The sequence below is a fragment of the Lutjanus erythropterus genome, chromosome 17 (assembly GCF_056507025.1).
Source record: "Lutjanus erythropterus isolate fLutEry1 chromosome 17, fLutEry1.hap2, whole genome shotgun sequence".
Classification (NCBI taxonomy): domain Eukaryota; kingdom Metazoa; phylum Chordata; class Actinopteri; order Lutjaniformes; family Lutjanidae; genus Lutjanus; species Lutjanus erythropterus.
In genome coordinates, this window is record NC_139333.1 from 26,564,073 (window position 1) to 26,576,186 (window position 12,114).

General features: G+C 38.9%; 1 protein-coding gene across 1 annotated transcript; it reads right to left on the minus strand.

The window, feature by feature from the left end:
- Positions 1-712: 712 nt before the first annotated feature.
- Positions 713-11,559, minus strand: snx11 (sorting nexin 11). Its single transcript, XM_084741316.1, has 6 exons — positions 11,521-11,559; positions 11,132-11,218; positions 7,086-7,186; positions 6,109-6,204; positions 5,787-6,011; positions 713-4,316 (listed from the first exon to the last, which is right to left on the minus strand). The coding sequence occupies exons 1-6, from the start codon at positions 11,542-11,544 to the stop codon at positions 3,023-3,025; spliced, it is 1,827 nt and encodes a 608-aa protein (XP_084597442.1). The 5' UTR covers positions 11,545-11,559; the 3' UTR covers positions 713-3,022.
- Positions 11,560-12,114: the final 555 nt, after the last annotated feature.

A 12,114-nucleotide genomic window follows, 5' to 3' on the forward strand; every position in this document is an offset into this window, starting at 1 on the left:
AGAGTTCATCATCTGATGTTACTGCACTTTGCACAGCCTGAAAGACCATCATGCAAAGATCAGCCTCATCTTACAACACTGACATCTCTGTTCCTCCTTTCTCAACAAAAAAAAAAGCATGAATCAGTTTATTTTCAATGTGAATCAGAAACTAGTTGGAAGGCCAATGCAAATTGATTTATTATTGTGGACTAACATGTTTGTCAGTTTACTTGTTAAAATGAGCATTATACAGATTATTAGTGGTTTATTTTCTCTCTTCATTCAAAACAAATTTTAAAAAACAAATTCAGCAGATGTTATGTACAATATGGAAAATATCTTAAACTACAGTATTTCTAGAGTTTAACACAGAAACCATGTTTTTTTAAATGGGAAATTCCGTTGACTTTGTTTTCCCCATCGAAGGGTTTTTTAGGGGATTATTTTTCATACCTAAATTGAAAGTCTGAGAAAAGAGGGGATGATTCTGGGACTATATAAATAAAATCTGACTTGTCTTAGTTAAGACATCCTTTACTTATCCCTGTTGGGACTTTCATTCTCAGCCTTTAACACCTCCTGTGTTCAGAGCAGTGTGTTATTAACCTTGTTTCATTTTCAGCCACTAGGTTGCAGCATTGCTCCAATATCTAAAACCATCAGACCTGTTAGGTAAAACATGTACTGTACAGAACATCAGCAATAAAATAAACAGTCACACAAAACACAGTGAAGGAGAAAAACTATTTATTTGAAATAAAATTAGATTATAATTTGTGTGTATGTACATGGACACAGTTGCTCAGGTTATCATTGCCCTTGTAGATCCATGTTATAAAATCGAGGTCTCCTTAGAAAGAGGGGGGCTTTGCTTCTGAACATTATTAAAAAAAACACAAACTTTTTAAAAGCAACTTAACTTCACAAAAACCCCCACTAATTTACAGTGTAGGAAAAAAGGCAAACCCAGGCCTCTACAATCCACCTGTGAGATCCAACATCTGTGACACAGGAAGACTGATGAGGCTCTTTTTTTTTTTCTACGTGCGATGGCAAAATAAACTCTGGGTCCCTTTTTTGAAATGTAATAAAATGAATTAGAAACACAAGCAGCAGTAGTGCGTGAAAACAAATACAGAGGTCAGACTGCAGCCAGTTTAGACAAAATTCAGACTAAATGGAATTAAGGCTGTGATTTAACAAAAAAAAAAGCCTATGTTCACCTTAAACAACTGTACTTAGTAAGAAAAGAGGCAGTATTGTGTTCTAAAAGTAACACGAAATAAATAACTTGTAAACATCCAACCTGACTGACAGTGATAAATGTTAGTGTGTATTAACTGCGTCAACTTTAGGGAGGTTGGATCACTAAAAAAAAAAGAAATCCAGTAAACACGTCACAGAAATGACAAGAATGCACAAAAACATCTAAACTGAAAATGTGTCTGTTATTACACAGGGCTTCCAATGAATATGTGAATAAATGACTGTTTTTTATTTGATTCACAAAGCAGTTATTTGTGTTTTGCAGGGACAAAATCTTTGTTATTTTCCCTCTATGATCCGTAATCTGATAATAAATATCACATTAACACTGCTGCCTATAAAACATAATTTGAACAGAGCAGATTGTGTGTATGTGCCAAGAGGTAAACTCATTACATGTCCAAACATTTTACTAAACTGATTTAATGTTTATCTCTGCTGCAGTATCTCATCTGTAGACAGACCAAGCCATCCTCAGTTAGTGACTTTATTATTAAACTATTATTACACAGCTTTGTTAAATACTAGATTCTGATTGGTCAGTTACAGCGTACAAAGGTCTATTATTTTCTGTATAGCAGACTGTTGCTATGGACACAGTTCTGATCATAGACTCTGGAGGAGCAGTAAATTTCTTTTTAAATCAGTAAAATAAGTTTTAAATTTATATTTTGGGTCAGATTATTGTTTTATTTTAAGTTCACCCTAAAATTAAAAATACCTTCTCCTCTTCCCTCTGCTGCGCCTCCCAAAAAAACCCCAAACAATCATCCACTGCAGAAGAGCCAGTTAGAAGACCAAAATATTGCCAATATTTACTATACCTGAGCGTAAATTAATATATTACTCTGAAATTAAAGGCACAGTTTGGATTATTTAATGCTGGGTTGTATGAGGTGCAGAGAGGAGTTCCACTACAGTAAAGCAAAGCAATAAACTAATGTGGACAGGTTCAGCAACAGAAGGTATTTTAGGCACCTAAAAAAAGTAAATCAGTAGTAGTTTAAGTGTATCCTATGTTTAGAATATTTTCACAGCTTTACACTACTGCTAGTCAACTTTTTCTGACAACAAACCGTTATTATAGAACCCAAATATCAGTCTCTCTAAACCAACCAAACTCCATAGGTAAAATCAGTACTTTTACCTCACAGAAGACAGGAGTTGCTGAGCTACCACAGCTTTGATCTCTCAGTTTGTTTGCGTTATTATGTGACTTTGGTGTTTTGAAAGGATTGTTCGCACTTGCCAAAGTCACACAGTAACACAGACAAATGAGCAGATCGAGGCAGTGGTAGGTCGGCGACTCCTGTCTTCTGTGAGGTAAAATTACTGATTTCACCTATGGAGTTTGGTTGGTTAGGAGAGAGCATTATTTAGCTTCTGTGACAGCGGTTTCTTGGCAGACAAGGCTTTCTAACAGCAAAGCAAAGCAGTGAAAATATTCTAAATATAGCACACACTTCAGCTGATTTTTTTATGTGCCTAAAATACCTTTTCACACAACCCCACCTCAAATAATCCAAACTATCCCTTTAAATATACACTTTTTTGTTTATAAGGTTAGACCTGTAACATGCACGACAGCACAAGGTTTAAATGACTGTATATGGTACTCTTAAAGCATAATATGCCTCTGTTCTCGACAGACCGGATCATCCACATTGCGAATGTGAATGTATATAATGAGCTCCCAGTGTGTACCTTGTTAATGCATGTGATCAAATGTGTCCAAAGTTGTTTCACGGCGTGTAGGTGACACTAAGCTGTTAAACTAATGCGCCTCCACCTCATGAGCTTCCTCTGAGGCATCCAGAGACAGCAACAGGGTTTCCTGCTCCGTACATTTATTATCGGCTAATCCAGGCGAGCAGCTCGTCTCTAAGATGCTGAAGTCACTATTTTCAGTCAAATCCGCTGCAGTGACAGTTGAGTTGAAGTCCACGGATTTACTCAAGTCACTGACTTCACTCGCATATTGCAGGTCCTCGTCCTCCTGGGTAGAAATGTCATCTTTTTCTACAGCGCATCCATTAACGTGTAGGTCCAAAATGTTTCTACTCGAGGCCTCTATGTCTGACCAGAGAGCGACCTCCTCCTCCTCAGGGGACGTCTTCATGTAGCCATTTGCAGCCTGGAGTGAGTCCTCGGCCTCGTCACAAACGCTTTCCTCGTCACTGACCTTGACGATGCTCTCGTTGGAAGATGGCAGCGAGTGGCTGTCCTGGTCGCTCTCGTCTTTGGTCCCAACCAAATCCTCCTCATCTTGCTTTTGGTCCATCTGATGAACGCCGTCTTCCACACCACTTTCACCGTCCAGATTGCGGGTCTCTTCCTTGGTTTCTGACTCAAGTGGCGTCTCCTCTTTGCTCTCAGATTCAGCACTTTTCTCGTTGTCTGGCTCGTCTGATTTGTTCTCCTCCTCTGGGCTGCTGACTTTTGCAACGTGACCCTCAGTACCACCAGTATTCTCATGATCCTTAACCTCAGAAATGACATGATTTTCTAAAACCGGCTTTTCAGAACAGACGTCTTCCTGAACATCTGCCTGAGATCCAGCGTCACTGTCCTTTAAATCTAAAATTGCAGCAGGATTCACATATTTTTCTGGCTCAAAGTCTATATTTGCCTCATCAGTACTTTCCTTCTTCTCTGGATGAGCGACAGTCTTTTCCTCTGTATCTAACTTAATAACGCTCTCCTCCGACATGCTGTCCGCCCCACAGTTCACCTCAAAGCCGATCCCCATGGGCAAGTGGACCTCCACTGGTGTCTGTATCTGACAGCTCCTCTGCTGGCTCTGTTCTGCAGGGCTGACGCTCTGAGGGTCATCATGGCTGTCGCCCAGAAAAAAGCTCACTTCTGTCAAGCAACAGTCCTCGATGACGGCCTCTAGGTGGTTGTTCTTCTGGAGGACCTTTACTGAAGATTTCTCCCTGTGCCGCGACTCAGCTGTGCCCTCGTCACAGAGCTGCAGTAAACCTTCAAGAGGGTCAGAGTTGTCACATGACACGAGCTCAGGGCTGAAGGTCTCTTTAGATTGTGGGCAAGGTTGATGAGGAGCTGGGCTGTGGAGTGGGAAAGAGAAAAAATTAACTTTAACTCACAATCTCAACATCTGGAATTTAAAAGAGGATACATGGACAAGCAGCAGTTAAAGTTTACACTATATTTAGAATATCTGCACAGCTTTACCTTGCTGTCAGTCAGCCTTTCCCAATCAGAAGCTCCCACTATAAAACCCAAATATCCTTCTTGCCAAATCCTTCAAGAAAAACAGTAATTTTACCTAACAGAACAGATCTGGTAGTTTGTTTATGTTATTGTGTGACTTCTGTTAATCAAAACTAAACTTTTAAAACACCAAACACAAGACAGTAACACAATCTAGCTAACAGATCGAGGCAGCTGTAGACCAACAACTCCTGTGTTCTGCAAGGTAAAGATATATTTTTTCCAAAGGAGCCTGATTGATTTGGGGAGAGTGCTATGAGGCTTACATAACAGTTCTTTCCCATCAGAAAACGCTGTGTGATGGCAAAGTAAAGCAGTAAAAACATTCTAAATATAGTGTCCACTTTTTTTTTTAGGTGGCTAAAATAAGTTTTCCTGCTGAACCTGTCCACAGCAGTAGCTTCCTACACCAGTTCTCCTGCTGCTCCTTCAAATAAACTGAACTATCCTTTTAAATAGTTTGACACTTTCAGAATACACTTTTTCACTTTCTTGCTGTGAGTCAGATGAAAAGACTGACGATGCCACTCTCAGCTTAGCTTCGCACAAAGACTGTAAAAAGAGCAAACAAACAAGCTGCCTGCTCTGTCCAGTGTTAACAAATACTGCAACCTCCACAACCTCTGAGGCTCAATAATTAACAAGTCATATCAGGATTCTTTAATCTGCACAAACAAGAAGTTGTGGTTTTACAGGAAGTTGTGTGTTGGACTGTTTCTTGGTCGGGCAGGTGGTAGCAGACAGGTTTTGTTTCCTTTAGACAGAGCCAGATTCGCCATTTCCCCTTGTGGTAACTGTCTGTAGCTTCATATTTACCTCGCTGACATGAGAGTAGCGTTGATCTCTATTCAACTCAACCATTTCTGCTGCAAGTTATTTACTAACTGTTCAAAATGTATAAATCAAACCTACATTAACCAATCTTCTTTATATTTAAGTATCGGTGTGTGAGATTTAGTGGCATCTAGTGATGAGGTTGTAGACTGCAGCCAACTGAATATCACTCGCTTCATCACTGAGGGTGGCTGCAAAAAACGTAAAAGGTTTGGTTTGTCTGTTCTGGGCTGATGTAGAAACATGGCGATGCAACATGGCAGCCTCCATGGAAGAGGACTCGTGTCATCTGTAGATGTAATCAGCTCATTCTGAGGTAAATACACAACAATTCTTTAAGATAATTAGACACTTATTCAATTTCTGCCAATAGATCCCTGTAAATTTTATGCACTGAACCTTTAAATGTATAAGGTCAAAGGTTATTTCTACATCGTTAGGGCGTCATCAACAGTTTAGATCTGTCGTACCTCTCCATGGACTCGTACGAAACGGTCAAACTTCGCTCCTTGTTGGAATCTTCCTCCTGAGCCTGAGCGAAGCCCCGATTGGACGAGGCATAGGTGAGGATGGCGTCCGTCACAGAGTAGGGGGTGTGGCCCTGCACGCAGTCCTCAATGTGACCGACTGGCAGCTGAGTCTGCAGGAAGAGGTGGAGCTGGCTGTCTGACAGACAGACCGTCATGTGCACCACTCTGCCAGAAAAAAAAGGTACAAAAAATAATATTTATCAACGTAGTTTGATTTACAAAGTTGTAATTTTCACAGCAGATGAGAAGAAGAAGAACTGACTTGTCCAAGAAGGCCTGAAGTCCTTTTCTCCTCCCCTCCAGGAAGTCCTCATTGCTGAAGGAGAAGAAGGACTTTCCTGGAAGGTCTGGGACGGGTCTGAAAGATGAACATGAGCAAAAAGGCTTCGGTCTTCATGTTTGTAAATTATAGAACATATGCTTCAATAAAAATGTAGGTGAAAGAAATCCTACAGAAAAGAATGGTGATGGTATGACAAAGCATAAAAATTGAAAGGATGCACATATGACTGGCATGAAACCATCATAACCATGACAAACACCTGTTATGAACATGAAAGAGTCTTTATGACTGTTTGACTGATTGTGTCATTCAATAAATTATGTAATTTTTTATGCAAAGTTGTGATGTCTCTGTGGTGACTTGACATTAATCAAGACAATATAATATAATCAAGTAAACTGGTACATTTTGGACTTGTCATTAAAGATGTCATTGCTCTGTCACATGCTTTTATAACAGTCTCAAAGATGTCATTAAATGTTATGAAGCCTGTTTGACAACACAGACTTCCAGAGTTTGCTGGTGGACAGATAGTTAGCTTCACTTGTTGCTAAAGTACCACTAGCTGCTGCTAACTGTAGCTGGTAGTAAGCTAGGTTAGCCATGCAGCTAGCTTTCGTTCAGTCCTGGTCCAGCCAAAATATGAATTAATTTTTAGGGAGCTGAATTTGAGGAACAAGTAAACACAACACTGACATAATTTCACTTCATGAAATCGACATGGCGGATGTATCAGCAAACTGTCGCCTATTTACACATCCAGCCTACAAGGAGAAACTTTATCATTCATTTGGAGTTGTCTCTCTGGACACCTGATGAAGGTTAAGTCCAATATTCACTGTCATTTAGCCCTGCTTCAATCGCCACCAACTCCTGAGGGAAATATCTGGTTCTTAAGCTGCTCAGCGCTCCACTTCGTTCACCACTGTGTCTGTTCATTCTTTGCAACAACTTACACCAAACCAGCGTTCTTCTGGAGCTTCTTCTTGAGCCAGGAGAACTCACTGTAGCGCCGACGCACGCAGGACGTCTTGGCTGTGAAGGCCTTACTGTTGGTCTGGAAATTAAAAAAAAAACACAAAGTACCAGATTATACAGAGCCGGAGTTTAAGGACATGTACATTATAATTAAAGGATAAGCCTGTAAATATTGTAATAAGTGTCACTAGATGCCATGAAAAAGACCAAAACCAACAATATTATGATCTGACTAACAGGTATTATTTGTGTATCCAGAGCTTAATGCCTACCAAATGTATATTAATCCGCAGCAAAAAATAGTCCCCAACAAATACAGTATTTCCTCTTGTTTTTGTAACATTTGCTAAAAACCACAGTAACCGACTGTTTTAAGAAATTACTGAGCCTTTTTTAAAAATATAGTGAAATGTTTGCAATCTTCAGACAAGAGAGGGAGGTGTGAAAGCACTAACATATGTTTGGTTTTTGTCTTTTCATCAGAGTTGTTGACAATTACAAAACTAGACCAGCCTTATGTTTTCATTTTAAAATGTGTAACAATTCATTCACAACTAATCTTGTCCATTTTTAGGTCTAATGTTGTAACTGGAATGACTCAGGTCCAGCTGTTCAACTTCTTCTGAACTTGTGGCAGAATTAAAGCATGTTAACTTATCACATGTCAGACTTGTTCCAGAGACGTGTGACTCAGTACACTGACGTTTGTGTAACAAGCTCCGACAGGCTGTAATCGATTATAAGCAGCGTGGGTGTCAAGTTGATGCCAATAAAGCAGAAAAACAGATTCCACTGCAGGATGAAAGTTCTCAGGAGCATCAAACACTTTCAACACACTGGACGCCTTTATTCAGATTTATTATTCCTGCATCGACTGGTTGATTAGTCGATCAACAGGATGTCTTTTAAAATTTAAAAATGATGTGATGTTTTTCATTGTCACATATGAATATCTTTTCTAGCTGTTGGTTTGGAGCGCGGGAAAATACAACAGAATACAAAAGAATACAACATGGTATCACAGTATTAGGTAATTATTATTATCAGTTACTGAAGCAATTTTAAACACAGTAATACAGTACGCAACTGTGAAGGACAGCGAGAACCAAATACTTAAAACTGTGTAATTAAACACTGAAAATGATTCTTCAAAATGTCAGTAGGTATTTTATTGGTGGGGCCGAGGCAGCTGAATTCTGGTTACGGTTGATTAATAGATTTTCTTTTTCATTAATCAAAGTAATACTGTGAGCTCCATTCAGAAAAAAAGTTACAAGGACACTTAAAGGAATTTCTCAAAATATTACATCCTATATTTTTTAACAACACTAATATTAAATAATGACTGTAATTGTAAATTGTAAAATTCATACCGTTAAGACAGATTAGACATTGAGTCGTGTTTATTTGTCTTTTTAGGAGCTTTAAAATAGAAACATATGCATTCAAGTATTTATAATTAAATTTAGACAACAGTTGAACGAGTTAATGTTGGACAGATTTATAGTTTCTGTACAGTGACGGCCACAAACGCAGCGAGACGTGTTTTTCTTCACGGTGTTTGTCGAGGTAAGATGAGCTGAAACACCTTGAAAAGATACTTGTTGTGACTGTGAAGGAATTTTCCTGTTTTGGGTCAAAAGTAATGTGACCAGGTCACTTTTTTGGAGTCAGTTGTGAATCGTGGGTTGTTCTGGTAACACTTTTTAATCAAATCAAATAAATGCTTCTGCACAAGAGCCACCTGAAACTCCGTCATACGGCAACCAGCCCGCAAGACTTCCTTTATGGTCGAGGAGAATAGAGGTGCAACACCAAGTGAAACACTTAACCCAAGACGTTCTCTTGTTGAGGAGTTTTTAACCTCTGTACTGGAAACTAAGTCACAAACTATTCTCTAATTCTGTGTCAGTCTGTTTGGTCTAAAGCAGAAGTTTTCAAAGTGGAAGTCAGGTCTCCTCAGGGGAGCTCCAAACAGTTTCAGGCGAGGTCCAATGAATGGATGTTGTTATATTAGTTACCACAGGTGTTAAAAGATCAGATAGAATAACCTAAATGTGTGTGATCGGTCAAAGAGGTACTTCCCGGATACAGAAGTTTTGGGGAATTTTCGGAACACTTTTCCCTCTTTACCAGAGTCAGAAACTATAATATCCTCTTTCATTTAACTGCATTAAAAACCTACATTATTGTATAAAGGATACTACATGGGCTCTGGAACAGTAAACACAGTTTCTTGCTGTATATATAAATGCAAGTTAAGACTTTACCATGCAAAGACAAAGACATATATCAACAACATCCAGAAACACAACTATGCTGCCACCCAGATGTCTTTTTCAGAGACGTCCCAGCTTGCCAAGACATGTCCTGCACATGTTCCAACAGCGTGTCTTCATAGTAAAGGAGGTCAGGTACTAGACTGACCTGCCTGCAGTCCAGACATGTCTCCCATTGAAAATATGTGGTGCATTACGAAGCACAAAATACAACAACAGAGGCCTCGGACTGTTGAGCACCTGAAAATGTATAACAACCAAGAACGAGAAAGAATTTCACTTTAAAACTGAAAAGAAAAGGCGACGTTTAACCGTGGTAAACATGCTCCTGTCACAAGCTTTTTGTTTTACACATCATCCCAACTTTTTTGGAAGTGGGGTTTGTATTTTGTGTAGTCTGAAGTTTTCTAAAACAGCAATATTAGGATATCTTGACAGCCTTGTTGACTGAGGGGAGGCCCACAGTCTCAGAATCTGACATCCCCTGGGTTAAGGTAAAACACAAACATGTCCTCCACAGCCTCTGTCTCTCTGGAAGACAGAGACAGTGTTGTCAAGACCGCTGCGCTGGTCGTCCCAGACACAGACAGGAGGCACAGATAGTTAACTGACCCCAAACGTGGTCAGTTTACCTTTTAGCCTAAAGGAGGAAACTTCCCTCACAGGACTCTGTCAGAAACAACAGCATATCAATGACAAACACAATGATGTCAGATCATGTGAGGTCACATGATCTTAGCCAGATTCATGAGTCAACATCCACACAACACGTCCGTCTAGGCACAGAGCCTTACTGCTGACACAGCATTCCTCAACGCAGGCTGCTGCCCAGACAACAACATCAACTTCTGTCCAAACAAAATGTAAAGAATCAGTCTGCTGCATGCTCAGTGGTTTACACAGATTAAGGTTAGGTTAAGCTGAAACTGAAAAGGGTCTTATTATGGTACGGTAATGGTACCTAAAGCTCAGGATATTTAATCCCTCAAAAGTATTTTGGAGTGTGAGACAGGTTTATTAGATTACTGCAGATTAATGTCAAAAACTAGTACATCTGTATGAAACCACCTGTGATTCTTATCAGGTGAGAAACTCTTCAAACAGTCTAATTTTAAGATCAAGCTAGTTTGACTGTGTGGCACCTTTTCACACTCTGTGTTATTCCTTTGTAAAACAAATTAGAAGCCAATGACTGTGTTTGTTGTCAATTATTCTGATGATTATTTTACAAAAATCATTTCAGGAAACAGTGAAAAATTCCCCTCTCTGCCTTTCTTTTGTGTGACCAACTGTCCAGAACTTATTAATATTCAACTTGCAATAATATAAAAGAAGGAAAGCAGCATTTTTTTTTTACTTTAGAGATGCTTAAACCAGAAAATGTCTGATATTTCAGCTTCAAATTTTAATCATTATTGATTAATTGATAATCTGTTGATTATTTTGCTGTTTGGTCCATAAAATGGCAGAAAATGATGAAAAAAGTCTTGTTTTTTTTCCACAACTCACATATATTCACCTAAATGTCATAAAGGAGTAAAATATTGACATTTAAGAAGCTGGAATCAGAGGATTTTGACTTTTTTAATTAAAAAAAAAATGGCTCAAAACAATTAATCAAATATCAAAATAGTCTGTGATTAATTTCATAACAGATTCATAATCGATTTATCGTTGCAGCTCGACAAGAAAATCGCACTTAAAGTGACCAGATATAATTTAAACAAAGTGTTATTAATACTCACATGTAGGAATATTTTATAATCCACATATGAATTCCAGGAGCCTTCGTTCTGAATGCGGGGATCCTGAACCCGCACTGCAACAAACTCCTGAAAGACAGAAACAGTCACAAGTTTAACTTAAAAAAAAAACCTGCTGCAGTGTTTGTGTATTCTTTTAGATTGTGGTTAAACTGTAGGTTACTATGAAGGCATCTCTTCATAGAAATGAAGTTCCTCGATTTTTTTTTTAATGAATCAATGGAGGTATTGTTCTTTGACATTTGTTGGGGTGGAAGTTTAAAAAGAGGCGGAGGAAATTCCTTTTTAAGGCCTCACCAATAAGTGAGCTAACGATAGATTTTTAATGTGGATTCAATTTAGAAAAAGATGAGTTTGGGGGGTTTACTTACATCTTCTTCTTGATTGCTGATCATCCTACCGAGTGCTGCACTGCAAAGGAAAGGAGAAATCAATGAGGGCAGAACGCAATAAACAGTATCAAAAGCTCAAAGCGTGTATGTCTTCTATAGTGTTGTTGTCATGAGCTGATGACTCATCCTGCAAAAGAGAAGCTGGTCAGCGAAAATCAACTGAGTCATTCTCGCAGGCATTTCTCTTTAACGTCGAGTGGAGCAACAGAGTTCAGACTCTTAAGAGCTTTTTTAAAGAGCAACAAGCGGTCACCTCTGCTGGACTTAAGAGGACATTCTTGAGTCTCTTTACTGGCTTGTAAAATTCCCCATTAAAAGCCAATAACGCAGCTGTTAGATCAAAAATCAGTCTAAACCACCCATCATTAGGGACAGGTATTGTTAGGGCTTTTATTAATACTAATGTCGATACTACTCGCCACAAGTTGGTGCCAAAAATAAAGACATGACATGAAAAGATGGGAAAACATTCCAGTTATTTTATTATTATGTTTTGCACAAATGAGTTTCATTAAATTTCTTAACTTGAGCCCGCACTTTTGAACGTTTCGCCCTGTCAGCTGCTTATACATT